Genomic DNA, 15,935 nt, shown 5'->3' with positions numbered 1-15,935 from the left:
CAGATGTGGTCTTACAACAGCCTCATTTAAGAGAGGAGTGGGGAATATAGGTATCCACATCTTCAGATGCAAATTATATATATATACACTAGAGGCCCGGTGCACAAAATTCATGCATGGGAGAGGGGGTGTCCTCAGCCCGGCCTGCACCCTCTTGCAATCTGGGTCCCCTTGCCTTGGGTAGGGTCCCTAGGCCTAACTGGCAATCAGGGCCTATTGGGGCTTTCCTTCCCCTGGCTGCTGGCAGCTGTCCCTGCCCCCACTGCTGCCACTGCTTTCCATCTATGTGGCGCTGCCCCTCCCCCCACCACTCATCGCCTTCCTCTGCGGGCAACAGGCGTGGGGTGCAATCGCTTGGCTGGCCTGGGCCTCCCTCTGCGGGGCGATTGCTGGCTGGCCCCACACACACGCCACAGCATCACTGGCCAGTGGACTGGGCCTCCCTTTGTGGGGTGATGGATCACAGGACTCCACGATTGATCACCCAGCAGAGGGAGGCCCTGCCCACCCACCGCAGTGCTGCCGGCTGGGTAATCTGGGCCTCCCTCTTTGGGGCGATTGATCACGGAGCCCCCCCGCTCCCCCATCGATCGCCCTGCAGAGGGTGGCCTGGGCCTCCCTCTGCAGGGTGATCATGGGGCAATGGTGGGGCCCCCGTGTCCAATCGCATTGCACCCGCCTTGGCTGGCCTGGTGCCAGTGGGTGTCATAGCATGGTTGTCCGGAAGGTCATCTGGACGGTTTTTCTGCTGTTTGGTCATTTGGTTGATTTGCATATTATGCTTTTATTATTATAGATAATTGCTATTTATATTATAGAAATTATCTGAAGAATATCACCATAGGTAGAGATACTTTTCTAGAGGAAGACCAACATGTTCAATAAAATTCATCTACACATGTAAGTTTTAAAAGTAACCCCTGGGAATTTTTATCCTGTAGAACAGCATATAGAAAGGAGTGTGATTTTTTCTTCATATATTTTATTGATTTTTTTACAGAGAGGAACGAAGAGGGATAGAGAGTTAGATACATCGATGAGAGAGATACATCGATCAGCTGCCTCCTGCACACTCCCTATTGGGGATGTGCCCGCAACCAAGGTACATGCCCTTGACCGGAATTGAACCTGGGACCCTTCAGTCCACAGGCCGACGCTCTATCCACTGAGCCAAACCAGTCAGGGCACATTTAAAATTTTTATAGCCATGTGTAGGGGAGAAGATTTCTTCAGAGAAGCATTTAAGCTGGTATTTTGGACATTAGGAAAATGTAGTTAAAAAGGAGGCAGAAAATTTGCTGTCATTAAAAATCCAGGATAGCCTTGCTGGTGTGGCTCATTTGGTTGGGGGTAATCCCATGCACCAAAAGATTGCCAGTTCTAGTCCCAGTCAAGGCACATGCCTGGGTTGTGGGCTTGACCCCCAGTAGAGGGCATACATAAGGCAGCTGATCCATATTCTGCTTTCACATTGATGTTTCTCTCTCTCTCTCTCTCTCTCTCAAAATCAGTATAAATATTTTTTAAAAATCTAGTATATATAAGTACATATACATAAATATATAAATTATTTTTTATTGACATGTAATGATATAACACCCTCTGGATAACTGAAAATTAGTATGTAGAAATTAAGAAATGAATTCATTGAAATTCTCCTTACTGAAGTGTAAAACCCATGGGGGGAAATAGTGTTAGTGCTCATGCATATTTTTCATAGGAAAGTCCTGGAAAAAAAAAAGAATTTAGTATTAGATGTTGATGAGTAGGATGGGAAAATTTGGTGAAGCAGGAATAATAAACACTTAGTCATTATCAGGTATTTAGCAGCCCTATCTCATTTAATCTTTGCAAACACTATATGACGAAGGTATGATTATCCCCATCTTATAGATAAGGAAACTAAGTCTCAGAAAAGTCGAGGAGTTGTGAAGAAATCCAGATTGCGTTTGTCTTCAGAAGCCATGCTGTTAGATCTTGCTGCCCTTTCTGTGATGAGAGCACCCATCCACGGCAGCTCCCTTCCTTCTCACCAGCACTTACCTATCGAGAAATCCACCCCATCACAGAGACATCGGGGAGCATCCACATCATGAATGTCTAATAAGGTGACTTAACCACATTTAATTGACACTCAGTTGGATGACTTCCCAGGACTGTCAAGGTGCTACTGAAGTTACATTTATGCAAGTGACTTTTTTTTTTTTTTTTCATTTGGAGAAAGGATTGACCCCAGATGTCAGTATGGTATCATGGAAAAATGTACTCTACTTGACGTCTTTCAGATAAGGATTAAACAGAGGTCTTGCCCCTCCCAGACATAAATGATCTCAAAGCTCTTACATAAGTGTAGGTGTCAACCTCAGCCAGTTTCTGCTCATTCCATATTAGTCTACCCAGGAATAATTATATTCTTTCTTCTTTCAATCTTCCCCGGTCTTTAAGGTATTTTTCACCTCTTTCCCTAACAGTCAGTGAGGTGATTGTAAGATGCAGAAGAGCTCCTTAATATACTAGACAAAGTCCCTTCTCCAAGGTGCATGATGTGATTGCAATGTCATTTGTACAATATCCTGGGATTTTCCAGGAGGAAGATGAGATTTTTGTATCAAATATTTGTTGTTGTCATTCATATTATATTATTTCTCCTGCTGCATGTTTTATACTTTTGCTCTTCAATAAACAAATTCTGTCCATATAAGGAACAGGCATAAATTTATGACAAACACATTGCCATTAACTAAGAAAATGGTATCTAAAGTGATTTGCCTATCTTTGTTTTCAGAATATGGTTATCATTTATTAGAGTTTTAAAGTTGCCTGGCCAGTTGTGGCTCAGTGGTTGAGTGTTGCAACCTATGAACCAGGAGGTCATGGTTCGATTCCTGGTCAGGGCACATGCCTGGGTTGCAGGCTTGATCCCCAGTGTGTGTGTGTGTGTGTGTGTGTATGTGAGAGAGTGGGGGAGGGGTGCAGAAGGCAGCTAATCAATGATTCTCTCTCATCGTTGATGTTTCTATCTCTCTCTCCCTCTCTCTTCTCTGAAATTGATAAAAATATACCTCAAAAAATACAGTTGACTAAAAGGCAGGACAGTTGATTCTCTTTTTATTACCTCTTTATAGTCTTCTAGATCTTATCCAAGTGCTGAGGGGTTTAGTTTAATGTCAAATGCACTCTGAATGGGAGCCAGGAAGTCTGTGTGAAGTGATAATATAGAAAGGGTTTGTCGACTATCTAGACAGAAAGAACTAAGGAGCAGAGGAAAGGATGTGATTCATGGGTGTGATCAAGATGATAATAATGCCTAACATTTGTCTTGGGCTTTACAGTTTCAAAGAACTTTCAAATATATTATTTTATTTCATACATTCAGGCACATCTTCATGAATTAATTCACCAAATATCTAGTTGTACTATCACCCACCTGTGCCATCCTCTGAGCTACAGATATACATAAGAAATGTGTGCTACTATCTTAAGGAACTTGAAGTCTAAGGAAAGCGATAGATATTTAAACTAATAATTACAATTAAATGTGTTGAAAACTTTTTATTGTGCAAATAAATACAAAGTATTATAAAAGAATAATTAAAGGAGTAACTCATTTGAGTTGAGTTTTGAAGAAGACTATTCAGATAAAAGTTGGTGGGGTTCAGGTGTTGGGTGAGGGATGGACAATAATAGAAGAAAACTGTTGAGAAGCAAAACAAACAAAAGCACAAACTTTTTATTCTTGAAGATAAGGATGTAATTATCAGAGCTAAAGTACATAAGAAAAGAAGCATTCATCCATTCATCCATCTAGTAAGAAATTGTTGATCATCTATTTACTATGAGATATGAGCTAGGAAAACAAAGACAAATAACACACAGTCCCATCCTTCAAGAAGTTCAGTGTCTATTAGAGAAAAGAGACATGGACACAAATAATAACTTTATAGACCGTACTGAGTGTAAGAGCAAAAGTACTACTAGGAACTGGGCTGGCACAAAGAAGGAGATAGTGAACACTGCTTGGTTTGTCAGGAAAAGCTTTGTAGAGAAGAAAAACTCTCTTGGGGTGCATTTTGAAGAAGGATTCTGGTTGATAGGGAGAATGGGGTATACCCAGCTCAGGGATTAGCTTGTGTTAGAAGCATATAAGGACAATCAGTAGAGCACATTCAAAGTCATGGTCAGTGTAGCTTTAGCCCAAATTCCGTATCTGTTCTAGAGATGGTGGGAAATGAGGTGGAGAGATGGGTGGAGGCCAGATGACCAAGACTTTGGCTATTGTGCTGCAGGTGAAGGGGAACCATTGAAGAGTTGTAAGTCAGGGCCACGGAAAGCATCAGATTTGCATTTGGACACATCAAAATGGTGGCAGTGTGGAGGCTAGATCAGGGAGCAAGGCTAAGGAAGTGATTCCTGTTTGGAGAATATTACAATAGTTTAGGTGACAAACAAGGACATGAATTAACAACAGAGGATGGATAGGAGGTAGATAGGTCTGATCACATGTGGATCCAGGGGAGGGAGGGAGGAATCTAAGCTGACATCTGAGTGAATAATGCCATTAATCAGACTAGGACAAGGAAGAGAAAGAGTAAGCGATGAGGCACTGTCGCCATTGTGACAGCGCTGGAGAAGAATCAGAGCCTGTCTTGGGGAGTTGATTAGATATTGACGTCCTTAAATGCCACCAAGAATATGAGAGGAGCATGTTCTGAAACTCATAATGAACTGGTGAAGTAATTATGCTGCATATTAACATTATCGCATAAATGAATGAACTAAAGCTAGAATCTTTTAAGTGATCAAGAACCCAGGTATTCCTACCCCTCTCTAGTGTGCTTCACTATACTGCCCTGTGACCTTGTAATTCATCAGCCATGCCAATCTGTGAATTCCTGGGCCTAGAAGGCGAGCAGGGGGGCAACTCTATTTGAGACCAGACTAGCTCAGTGCCTGACACAGGGAGAAGCACAGAATACATTCAATGCTAAAATTTATGAACTTAACTAAATAATTTTTAAACTGGCATACAAATGTAATAATAAATGGATGCTTATATATAACTGATTTCTTAAAAACAATGTTGAATCGCTTATTATTATAAAAATTATTTACCACCTCTTCCCACTGAATTCCTCGATTTAAAACCAATGGATGTTGCCCTAGCTGGTTTGGCTCGATGGATAGAGTGTTGGCCTGTGGACTGAAGGGTCCCAGGTTCGATGCCTGGGTTGTGGGCTTGATCCCCAGTGGGGGACGTGCAGGAGGCAGCCGATCAATGATTCTCTCTCATCATTGATGTTTCTATATCTCTCTCCCTCTCCCTTTCTCTGTAAAATTAATAAAATATATATATTTTTTTAAAAAAAGAGTTCACTCTGGTTGGTGGGCTGACTAATCTCCATGTAGAGCTAGGAAGCATGAGAGGTTTAAAAAAACCAAAAAACAAAAACAACCAAAAAAACAATGGATGTTTGTACAGATAGTGTTATGTGGGATTCTTTGTTATTTCATGAGTTTTTCAACAACCACTCAAAAGCACCTAGAACTATTCATGTAATAAACTAAAATTAATTTTAAAATATTTATATCATGTCTAAAATAAATCTATAATAATAAAAGCATAATATGCTAATTAGACCGGGCAGCTGAATGACCTTCCGGACGTCATTCTGGATGTCCATTCGGATGAAGCCACCGTGGCAGGGGCCGAGGCAAAGGCAGTTAGAGGCAACCAGGCAGGCAGGCGAACAGTCAGGGGGAATCAAGGAGGCAGGCGGAAGGATTAGAGGCGATCAGGCAGGCAGGCGAGCCATTAGAGGCGATCAGGAAGGCAGGTGAGCAATTAGAGGCATCAGGCAGGTAGGAAGAGTGGTTAAGGGTGATCAGTCAGGAAAGCAGAGGCAATTAGGGGTGATGGCGAGCAGTTGGCAAAAATCAGGTTAGCAAGTAATTCTAAAACCCTACTTATGTATATTCTTATACTGCTAATGGCAGTTCCATCTTGATCATAAAATATGAAAAATTTCTTAATTGATAAATTTTAAATAATTTATTTTAATGTCAAAATAGAAACTACTAAATAGAATGATATACATTTTTAATGGTGGCCTAAATATCATTTATGGTTAGACAGTAAAATGTGTTACTTCAATGAAAAATTAACAGAAACTTTGGCTTCACACAAACTTCATACCCTCATTTAGAATGTGCATTCACATTATACTCTACTTTATCCCCATTTATGTAGGAACTTTAAAGATTCATTCTTCTTTTTCATAGGATTCTTTTTGTATCAAGGCATTACTTTCATGGAACAGTCTTTTTAATATTAGAGAATAATTGGGAATGAAAAACAATGGAAAATAATTCAGATTGCCATGTATTTACTTCCCTTTACCCCTATTTAAACAAGCGTGTTTCCACCACACTATTCATTTCTCTGACTGCTTGGGCCCATACCAAACAGCGATGTTTAATGACATCATAGGAAGGAATGATGTCACACTTTCAATATGATGACTTAAGTGCAGGCTTAAGCAAAAGGGACAGATGAGAGAGAAACCCATGTCTGGATTAGACTAAAATTATAAGTTGGCTCTGAATTGTGAAATGTAATTAAAACTTAATTTTAAAATATTTTGTGGGTTATACACCCTAGGAAGAGCTTTTAACCATATGAACTTTCCAGCTGCCACATAGCACAAAAGAGGCTGCGTTTTTCATATAAGGCGGTACACAGTTCAAGGAATGATGCTATAGAGGAGAGTGAAGATAAATCTCATAGACATGGCAATCCTATTTGTTAAAATGTCAAATTTCATGGGAATGGTGTCAGAGTTGTAAAAAACTGCTTTAGAAGAAAAAAAATTACTAGGGAAGGGTTTGGTGGGTATAACGTACTGGAGAGAATGCATGACCAGTGCATGCTTCGGCCCTGACAGTGGGCTGCTCTGCCCAATGTCTCTGTTAAAGAGTGCAATTTGGGATATTGAACAAATATCAATTACAAGCATAACCTAACTGCATTTTATTCGGCACTTTTATATACATTGTAAAGTGTTGCTACATATACGTTTCTCACACATTTCTCTGGCTTTTCTTTTTAAATAGGTCCTGTCTTGAAAGGAAGTCCAAGATAAACAATAATGAGGGCAATTTGCATACTTAAAAGGTTAAAAATAATTTTTCTTAACCCCTTTTGACACATGAGCAAAAGATTGGGAGGATTAAGTGACCTCAATGTTACACAGCAAATAAGTTCTGGTGTCAGAGCTAGACATATGCATCGTGACCCCAGCACCCCTATTTCTCATTGTCCCATGCAGACATAGATCAGACATTGTATTAACGAAAGCATTGCTGCTGCCGATGTCATCTCGTGATTTCAACCTGAAATATATTCAAGGTGTGTGTTTCTATGTCAGTGCGTACTCTACAAACCAGTGTAGGTTTTTATGTGAAATTTAGTCATATCATACCCAAGTACATATACAAGTAGCCATGCCATGTAAGACATCTATTTTTTATATTTTCCTATCATCTGCCATAGTAATAGCAGATGAAACGCCAGTGAACATTGGTAAATGGGAAAAGAGAAGTGGTATTAGCAAATATTTTCTTGGAAAATTCACTTGCTTTTCAGGTCCCTCTCTGCATTATTGCCTGAGTTAAGTTCTCATTCTGTGGTTAGATCTGAGTCAATATGAGTAGATAAGTTGTCTTTACTGTACTTAATATGTACAATGTACATACTATATAATGCACACTCACTTCCTTCACTGAATACTATACATTGTGCACATAATGCGTGCATATACATAATCCTAATAATAAACTGTTAAGAAATACAGCACTGTACACACGGGATTCTAAATCTTTACACCATTTCAGGTGCATAACATTCTTATTGTGTGTGTTTTTAAGTAAGTGCTACCATACTATTTAGATAATAAAGATGTTGTGCTCAATTTAAGTTTGTCAAATATTTGTTTTAAAATAATTTAATATTATTTCACTAGTATTCATAGAAATTAAAAGTGTACAGTTCCAAGGTTATCAGATAGTCATTTTTTATGGCTTTTCAAAGATACCTTGAGGTTAAGAGTCACCATCATCATAATTAAATAAAAAATTTTGAAGGCAGAGAATGGGTCTTGCTCCCTGCGACCTCCCAGTGTCTAGTTTATGATAATTAGGAATTCAATGAATATTTGTGAGAAGAAGGAAGGAAAGAAGGAAGAAGAAAAGGAGGGAAGGAGGGGAGGAAGAAGTGAAGGAGGGAACGAAGGAAGGAAGGAAGAAAGAAAGGAAGGAATATTCTACTCCATCTAATTAAGAGCATGAAAAAATGTTTCAAAATTTTATTCTTTAAAGTGCTGTGTAGATTTGCATAGATAACTAGGGTTAAAGAGAATAAAATGTGTTGTTAGCCCATGGTCTGTGTCTTCCCTTTGCCTCTGTCAGAAACCTTTGGGTCAAATTCTTCAACCTTCCACAGGGAGCAATTTTCAAAGACAGAAGATGTGGTATTTTCCTGAACTTAATTATCATTGTGTCCCTCCTCAAACTCTAGGCCCTAGATTTCCATCAAGGCCCTTTGGTTTGTTAAATAGGGAACCAAGTAGAAAAAAGAGTGAGGCATACCACCTATCAGGTGCCTTCCCCAGAGCTCAAAATGATATATTCACCCCTATGTTCATAACAGCACAATTTACAATAGCTAAGATTTGGAAACAGCCTAAGTGCCCATCAGTAGATGAGTGGATTAAAAAACTGTGGTATATCTACACAATGCAATACTACACTTCTGTAAAAAAGAAGGAAATACCATTTGCAACAACATGGATGGACCTGGAGAGCATTATGCTAAGTGAAATAAGCCAGTCGGAGAAAGATAAATATCACATGATCTCACTCATTTGTGGAATATAATGAACAACATAAACTGATGAACAAAAACAGATACAGAGACAGAGAAGCATTGGTCAGACTGTCAAACCCCAGAGGGAAGGTAGGGAGGGTGGGGGTAAAGGTGAGAGATCAACCAAAGGACTTGTATGCATGAATATAAACCTAACCAATGGACACAGACACCGGGGGGTGAGGGTATGAGTCGGGGGGGGGGGGTGGGTGGGTGAGGGAGCAATGGGGGGATAAGGACACATCCTATATAATAAAAGGCTAATATGCAAATAGACCAAATGGCAGCAGAACAACCGAAACTGAAACAACCGAACAACTGAACAACCATTCACTATGACATGTGCTGACCACCAGGGGGTGTGTGCGGAACATGGCAGGCCTTGGCCACAGCGGGATGGTGGAGCAGGGGAGCAGGGGTGCCAGACCAAGGCGGGGTCCGGTCACTGTCATCAGGGTGAGCCTCTGATGGTTACTGAAAATCTTTGCTCCCGTGTGCTGTGGTCCCACCCGGTGCTTGCATCTGCTGCTGGTGCCGGTCTCAATCACTCTGGGAACAGCGGCAGTGGCATGAGCGGCGCTGCTGGCAGACAGGGGACCATGGCGACTGGGGCCATGGCGGTAGGGCTGGGCAGTGGTGCGGAGGGTAGGCTGAGACCTGCCCCTGTGCCTACCACATTTCCTTCCAAGGTGCACGAATTCGTATGTAATACTTTAATCAATAAAGAAAAAAAAGAAAGAAAAAATGTAATTGATAAATAGTTCGTACCCAAATACCTTCTAGTCATGTTGCTTTACCCAACTTTCCTGGGTAATGAAAGAACTATGCTGAGATAAAAATACCTACAGCTACTCTCTAGCACATTAAGGATAGAACTTCCTTGGAGATGAATCACAAAAAGACTCTCTGTGGGGTGTCTTCCTTGGTCACATATAGCCTGTTAGACCGGGGACAGAAAGCAGTGCTGTGATTCCGTGCCACCTGGAAATGTGGCTCAAGTTTTAACAGGTAGTAGAACTATAATAAATGACTAAAAGGCATAAAGTCTTTGTGGACGAAAAGCCCAAACAGGAATAGAAATGCTGGTGTTATTTTCCAATAAATGTTGACTTTGGGTGGCTGCGCCTGTCAAGGGCAGCCCCCTCTGAGTTTCCCTAGGGTTACATTCACAGCCATCCACAGGCACTTCCAGAGGCCCATATTTCTTAAAGAGAACAGATGGCCAGGGGAGGGCCCAGACACAGAAGCAGATTTATCTTGTCAGGCTGTTATCTCCAGGTAAATGACCTTAAGCAGGTCACAAATGGTCACATGACAACAATGTGGTTCAGAGGTGTCCTAAGGTGGTGGCCATTCATTAACTCTTCCCTCTCAAGGTCCCAAAGGCTCCTTTTGGCCAGGCATACAGCAGTCTGTTGTTGCTGCTGCTGGTGTGTGTGTGTGTGTGTGTGTGTGTGCGCGCACGCGCATGTATTTTAAGGTGAAATGCTTTATGCATGAATGCTAGTGAAGACCTATATATTTTCAAAAACACTTAATTGCTTCAATGCGATGTGGACATCCCGGAATATTTTATTGCATATTTTTAAATGACAAAAATCCTACCTGAAAGGGATAAATGAATGGTCTTTTAGGCAGTCAAAGCTGAGCGTCCCACTGGAAAGCCCAGTGTTCTAAAGGGGCCGCGGGGCTAGCCAGCGCCTGGACTTGTTACGTCGCAATCACAGCAGCCTGTGGGTTCAGAACCTTCTCCTTTATGCCTGAGAAACACGGTGGGAGAAACAGAATGATTTTCTGGGAGTGTTGTATTTTTGTTTCTTTTTCCCTCTGGAGGCCTTGTTTTCAGGATGCTTTTCTTTTTGTGTGCTGTCTGTGCATTTTGTTGCATGCAATACATGCCCTTTTGTGATTTGTCCCCATTATACACGCCCTTGCCCTTTCAGTGAAGATCAGATTGTGTGTGCCGCCCAGCAGACCTCAGAGAGTCTGTGAAAGGCTGACCTAGTCAGACCTCAGGCTGGCCACGGTCTTGCTGGGAACAGTCACTTCAAAGAGCTAAAGGTGCCTGCATCTGCCTCCCTGATTATTTTTTTCTGTTACTTTATTCAATTTGTTTTTCCAAATGTGCTACTTTTTCTAAAGCCATTTCCCCTGGTTGCCTCTCCACTGAAATGTTCATCCTTCTATATATATATATATTTGCCAGGCACTGGAACCTGAAAATTCCCTAATATAGACACAGAAGGGGTGGCTGTTCTAGAAATGGCCTCAGCATTTTCTAGGATGCTCAGAGTTTGTCTGATTTCAGATCAATTTCTCCATCCCATCCTGAGCCATTCTAGAGGGAGGTACTTGAAATGGCAGCCAGTCAGAATCAGATAGTGTAACTTTATCGTTTAAAAGAAAATACATATAAATGTGCACATACATATATGTATATGTATATATGTTCTTTGAAATAATGAACAAGGAGTATACAGATATAATGTTTTTATATTGATTTTATGAGCCAACGGGCAGTAAGAACTACGGGCTGTAAAAACCAGTGTGGATTGGGGCTCAGTGACACAGAGTAGCTGTAGGTATATGGTTTGATTCTATGAGCAAGGAAGTTCTACTATGCCAGGAGTTAAGATTGTTTCATAATTTCCAATGGAACCTTATTTTCTATTAGTGTCAAGCATAATTTTCTAACTTACCTATAAGTCTAACTATAAACAGCGCTAGCAAGCTTCTTCCATAATAATCACTGAGAAGGCAGTTTCAGGCAGTCTGGCAGACCAAACATTCATAGAAAACCTTCCAGGATAGTACAAGTAAAAATACTGCATACAATGAAAGGGAGGAAAAACATATTTTTAAATGCTTGGTTCAGATGGTGGGAAAATAAAGGACGTGCTTGGGGTGCAGAAACAAGGGAGCAGGAAAAATGAGCAGTAAGGGGAAACCCAAAACTATCACCATCCTGGGGGATCCTAATGGGCCCATGATACAGAGCCAGGGCCAGAGCGGGCAGGAGAGCCTCAGCCAGCACATACAGGCAGCATTCCTCTCATCCAAAAGCAACACCCATGTGGATGGACTAGTTAAAAACTGGCCCACAGAGGGAGTCTTTGGAGAGTATGTCATTTTAACCTTGTCTTCTGGTGAAAGGGAGGCAGGTTGAAAAAAAGTCTCCTCTGAGAATCCATAACCACAAGCCTGCACTCACTGCATTTAGGGGCCAGAATCCATAGCACCTGTGTGGTTCTAAACCCTTCAAATCAAAAGTTTAGTTCCAAAAGTCACAAAAAGACAAATACCGTATTATTCTACTGTATAAGGTACCTAGAGCAGTCAAATTCATAAAGAGAGACAGGTGGTTGCCATGGGTCTGGGGTAGAGGGAATGGGGAGTTGTTGTTTAATGAGTATAGAGTTTCAGTTCGAAAGATAGAAAGAATTCTGGAGATTGGTTGCATAATAATGTGAATGTACTTAACACAACTGAACTTCATGCTTCAAAATGTTTAAGATGGTGCCTGGCTGGTGTGGCTCAGTGGTTGAGCGTTGCCCCATGCATGGAGAGGTCATGGGTTCCATTTCTGGTCAGGGCACATGCCTGGGGTGAGGGCTCTATTCTCAGCCGAGGGCTTGCCAGAGGCAGTGGATCCATGTTGATGTTTCTCTCTCATCGAGGTTTCTATCTCTCCCTTTCCCTATCTCTCTCTCTAAAATCAATAAAAACATATTTTAAAATGTTTAAGATGCTAAACTTTATGTTACATATATTTTACCACAAGTTATACAATTTTTTAAAAAAATATATTTTATTGATTTTTTACAGAGAAGAAGGGAGGATAGAGAGTTAGAAACATCGATGAGAGAGAAACATCGATCAGCTGCCTCTTGCACACTCTCTACTGGGGATGTGCCCGCAACCAAGGTACATGCCCTTGACCAGAATCGAACCTGGGACCCTTGAGTCCGCAGGCCAACGCTTTATCCACTGAGCCAAACCAGTTAGGGCAAGTTATACAATTTTTTTAAAATTTAGTTTAAAGTTTGATCCCGTAATCTCCCTTCTAGGAATATCTCCCAAGAAACCAGAAACACCAATCAGAAAGGACATATGCACCCCTATGTTCATAGCAGCACAATTTACAATAGCTAAGATTTGGAAACAGCCTAAGTGCCCATCAGCAAATGAGTGGATTAAAAAACAGTGGTACATCTACACAATGGAATAGTACACTGCTGTAAAAAAGAAAGAACTCTAACCATTTGCAACAGCATGGGTGGACCTGGAGAGCACTATGCTAAGTGAAATAAGTCAATCAAAGAAAGATAATTATCACATGATCTCACTCATTTGTGGAATATAATGAACAACATAAACTGATGAACAAAAATAGACATAGAAGCATTGAGCAGACCATCAAACTTCAGAGGGAAGGTGGGAGGGGGAGGTAAGAGATCAACCAAAGGACTTGTATGCCTGCATATAAGCATAACCAATGGACACAGACACTAGGGAGGGGAGGGCATATGCTGGGGGGGTAGGGGTGGCTGGGGAGAGGTCAATGGAGGAAAAAGGAGGCATATGTAATACTCTATGTAATACTTTAAACAATAAAGAATTAAAAAATAAATAAAGTATACTAGGTTAGAAGTGCCCCCTAACTACCTATAAGAAACAAACAAAACAAAACAAAAAATAGGGGGCACTACTCAACCCAAGACTCATAATAATTTTCAAGGAATCTAAAGACCACAAAACATTTTTTAAATACAAGGAAATAACCTCATATGAACAAGAGCCAGAAGAATTAACAAACTAAAAAGTTAGAGTAAAAAAGAAAATAGAAATTAGATTTATTAATTATAAGGTAAACATTGTATGCACAATATTTTTTAACACTTGAGTTGAAAACATGTTGAAGGGGAAAACGTGTGTCAAAATTAACCACGCAGATTTGAAAAGAAATAAAGAAAAACTATAGTTCTTAGTATTATACTAGTAAAGCAAATTGATAGTCTAAGCAACAGATCGCTTTCAATGGAGAGAGAAGTAGAAATAGGAAGATAGAATTGAAGAAATTAGAGTTCAAAGATGAAAATAAATGGAAATATGGAGGAGATGTTAAGAGACATGGAGGACAGGTAATTAGATCCTACATATATCAACTTGGAGTTTATGATGCAAATATAAAGGAAATATGAATGAAGCAATATTTGAAAAGACAAGGGCTGAGGTTTTCCAGAAATAATGAAAAACACATCCTCATACCCAAGATGTACCCAATTTAGAAGTAACTGTAATGTATTAATACACTTATACAGTGTTAATTCCTTAATCAATTCAATCTAAAGGCTAATGTGTAGCCTTTGCAACATTGTTAGCCTAATTCACAAGATTAACTCCAGCTAACATCTGCTTATATAGTCAGCTGCTTTGCTGTCCCCTACACATCTAATCATCCATAATCATCGGGAGGTTTGAACTAATCCTATATAATAAAGAGCTAATATGCTAATTATACTGTCTGGACGACCTTCCAGATGAAGCTGGGGTTGTGAGGGCCGGCCAGGGCTGGGAGGGGCGTCGAGGGCTAGCAGGGGCTGCGAGGGCTGGCCGAGGCAGCCAGGGCTGTGAGGGCCGAACCCCTTGCACAAATTTCGTGCATTGGTCCTCTAGTTTGTACATAATTTGCTTACCTATCAAGATGCGACATAACTGTTTTGGAGATGTCCATACCTACTTCTTGTAATATTCGGATAATCTGAAAGGGTGCACTTGGATTCTTTCCAGGATGAATGATAACAGGACAGCCAAGCTGAGCCTGGGCATGAGCAGTTGCGTGAAGTACCTTCCTCTCGCTCTCAGTCAGAGGCCAGGAGCAACCAATTTCTCCAATAACACCACACTTGATGCTGGTGCCATCTGCTCCGTGGAGAATTTCATTAATGAGGACATCAGTAAGCTAAGGAAGGGTGGGAAAGAAAATACCTTATAGACTGTGAAACTTCTCAACAGAGTATTGCCACAGTATGTTAATGAACTTATTCATTTAGTTATTCATTCTACAAAAATGTATTCTTCATTCATTCCATTAATATTGGTTAAGGAGAGAGGCATTTTGCTGGCCATATCTCAAATTCAGCAAGTAATTCTAAATCAAAGATTCAGTAATATCTTATTGTGATTATTTAGCAAGAAATGTATAGCTTTAGGAGCTATTGGGGGAAAAAATATGACTTCATGAAAGTATATTCAGATGAGAAAAAAAATCTATAATTTAACCAGAGAAGCATCTATATATATAAAGAACAAGGGTCTGTAATGACCACAGGCTTGACCAAACACCAGAAGTCAGTGCTGGCTCAGTGACCCAGCACTGACTGCCAAGGGGGCTGTGGAGTGGATCAGGCCCAGAGAGAGGCCTGCAGAGAGAGAGGCAGGGTCTAATCCACAGCGTCCATCGCAGCTGTTGATCAGCTGTTGCCTCTCTCTTTTTCTCCCGGCCTCTCCAGTAGCCCCGCCTCTGTTTCTCTTGGGCCTCCTCAGGGGCTGCTGATCAGCCCCGCCTCATTGATAAGGCCCAGAGATAGGCCCAGAGACTCTGACTGGCATAGAAACTGACCACTCAGAACCAAATCTGGGTGAAGTGCCAGGAGCCAATGGCTGCCTAGGAGGTGGAGCTTTTGATGCTGACTGGCATAGAAACTGACCAATCAGAACAAAATCTGGGTGAAGTGCCAGGAGCCAATGGCTGCCTAGGAGGCAGAGCTTTTGACACTGACTTGCATAGAAACCGACCAATCAGAACCTAATGTGGGACTGCTTTGGCAGTATAGTTCATATGGCTGGCTATCAGTCCAGATATAGGGATTATGTGTTTTTGTCTGCTAAGAGCATCTCCTCCTGCTGAAAAAGGCTCTCCCCCTACCTTCATTTAAGCAATCCTATCCTATATAATCTATCTATACTAATAAAAGGGTAATATGCTAATTAGACTGGGTTGACCAGTCATCTT

General features: G+C 40.9%; 1 protein-coding gene across 3 annotated transcripts in view; it reads right to left on the bottom strand.

Annotated features, from left to right (window-relative positions):
* Positions 1 to 15,935, bottom strand: part of PTER (phosphotriesterase related) — a 75,384-nt gene that overhangs the window by 20,132 nt on the left and 39,317 nt on the right. For all 3 annotated transcript variants that reach the window (XM_070432301.1, XM_070432319.1, XM_070432309.1), the window contains exon 3: positions 14,617 to 14,882. In XM_070432301.1, the coding sequence (XP_070288402.1) occupies positions 14,617 to 14,882 (266 nt within the window). The remainder of the gene's footprint in view (positions 1 to 14,616; positions 14,883 to 15,935) is intronic.

Source organism: Myotis yumanensis, unplaced genomic scaffold (genome assembly GCF_028538775.1).
Source record: "Myotis yumanensis isolate MYYU_CA2020_CCGP unplaced genomic scaffold, mMyoYum1.0.hap1 SCAF_1, whole genome shotgun sequence".
Taxonomy (NCBI): domain Eukaryota; kingdom Metazoa; phylum Chordata; class Mammalia; order Chiroptera; family Vespertilionidae; genus Myotis; species Myotis yumanensis.
This window is presented reverse-complemented; position numbering and strand designations above follow the sequence as displayed.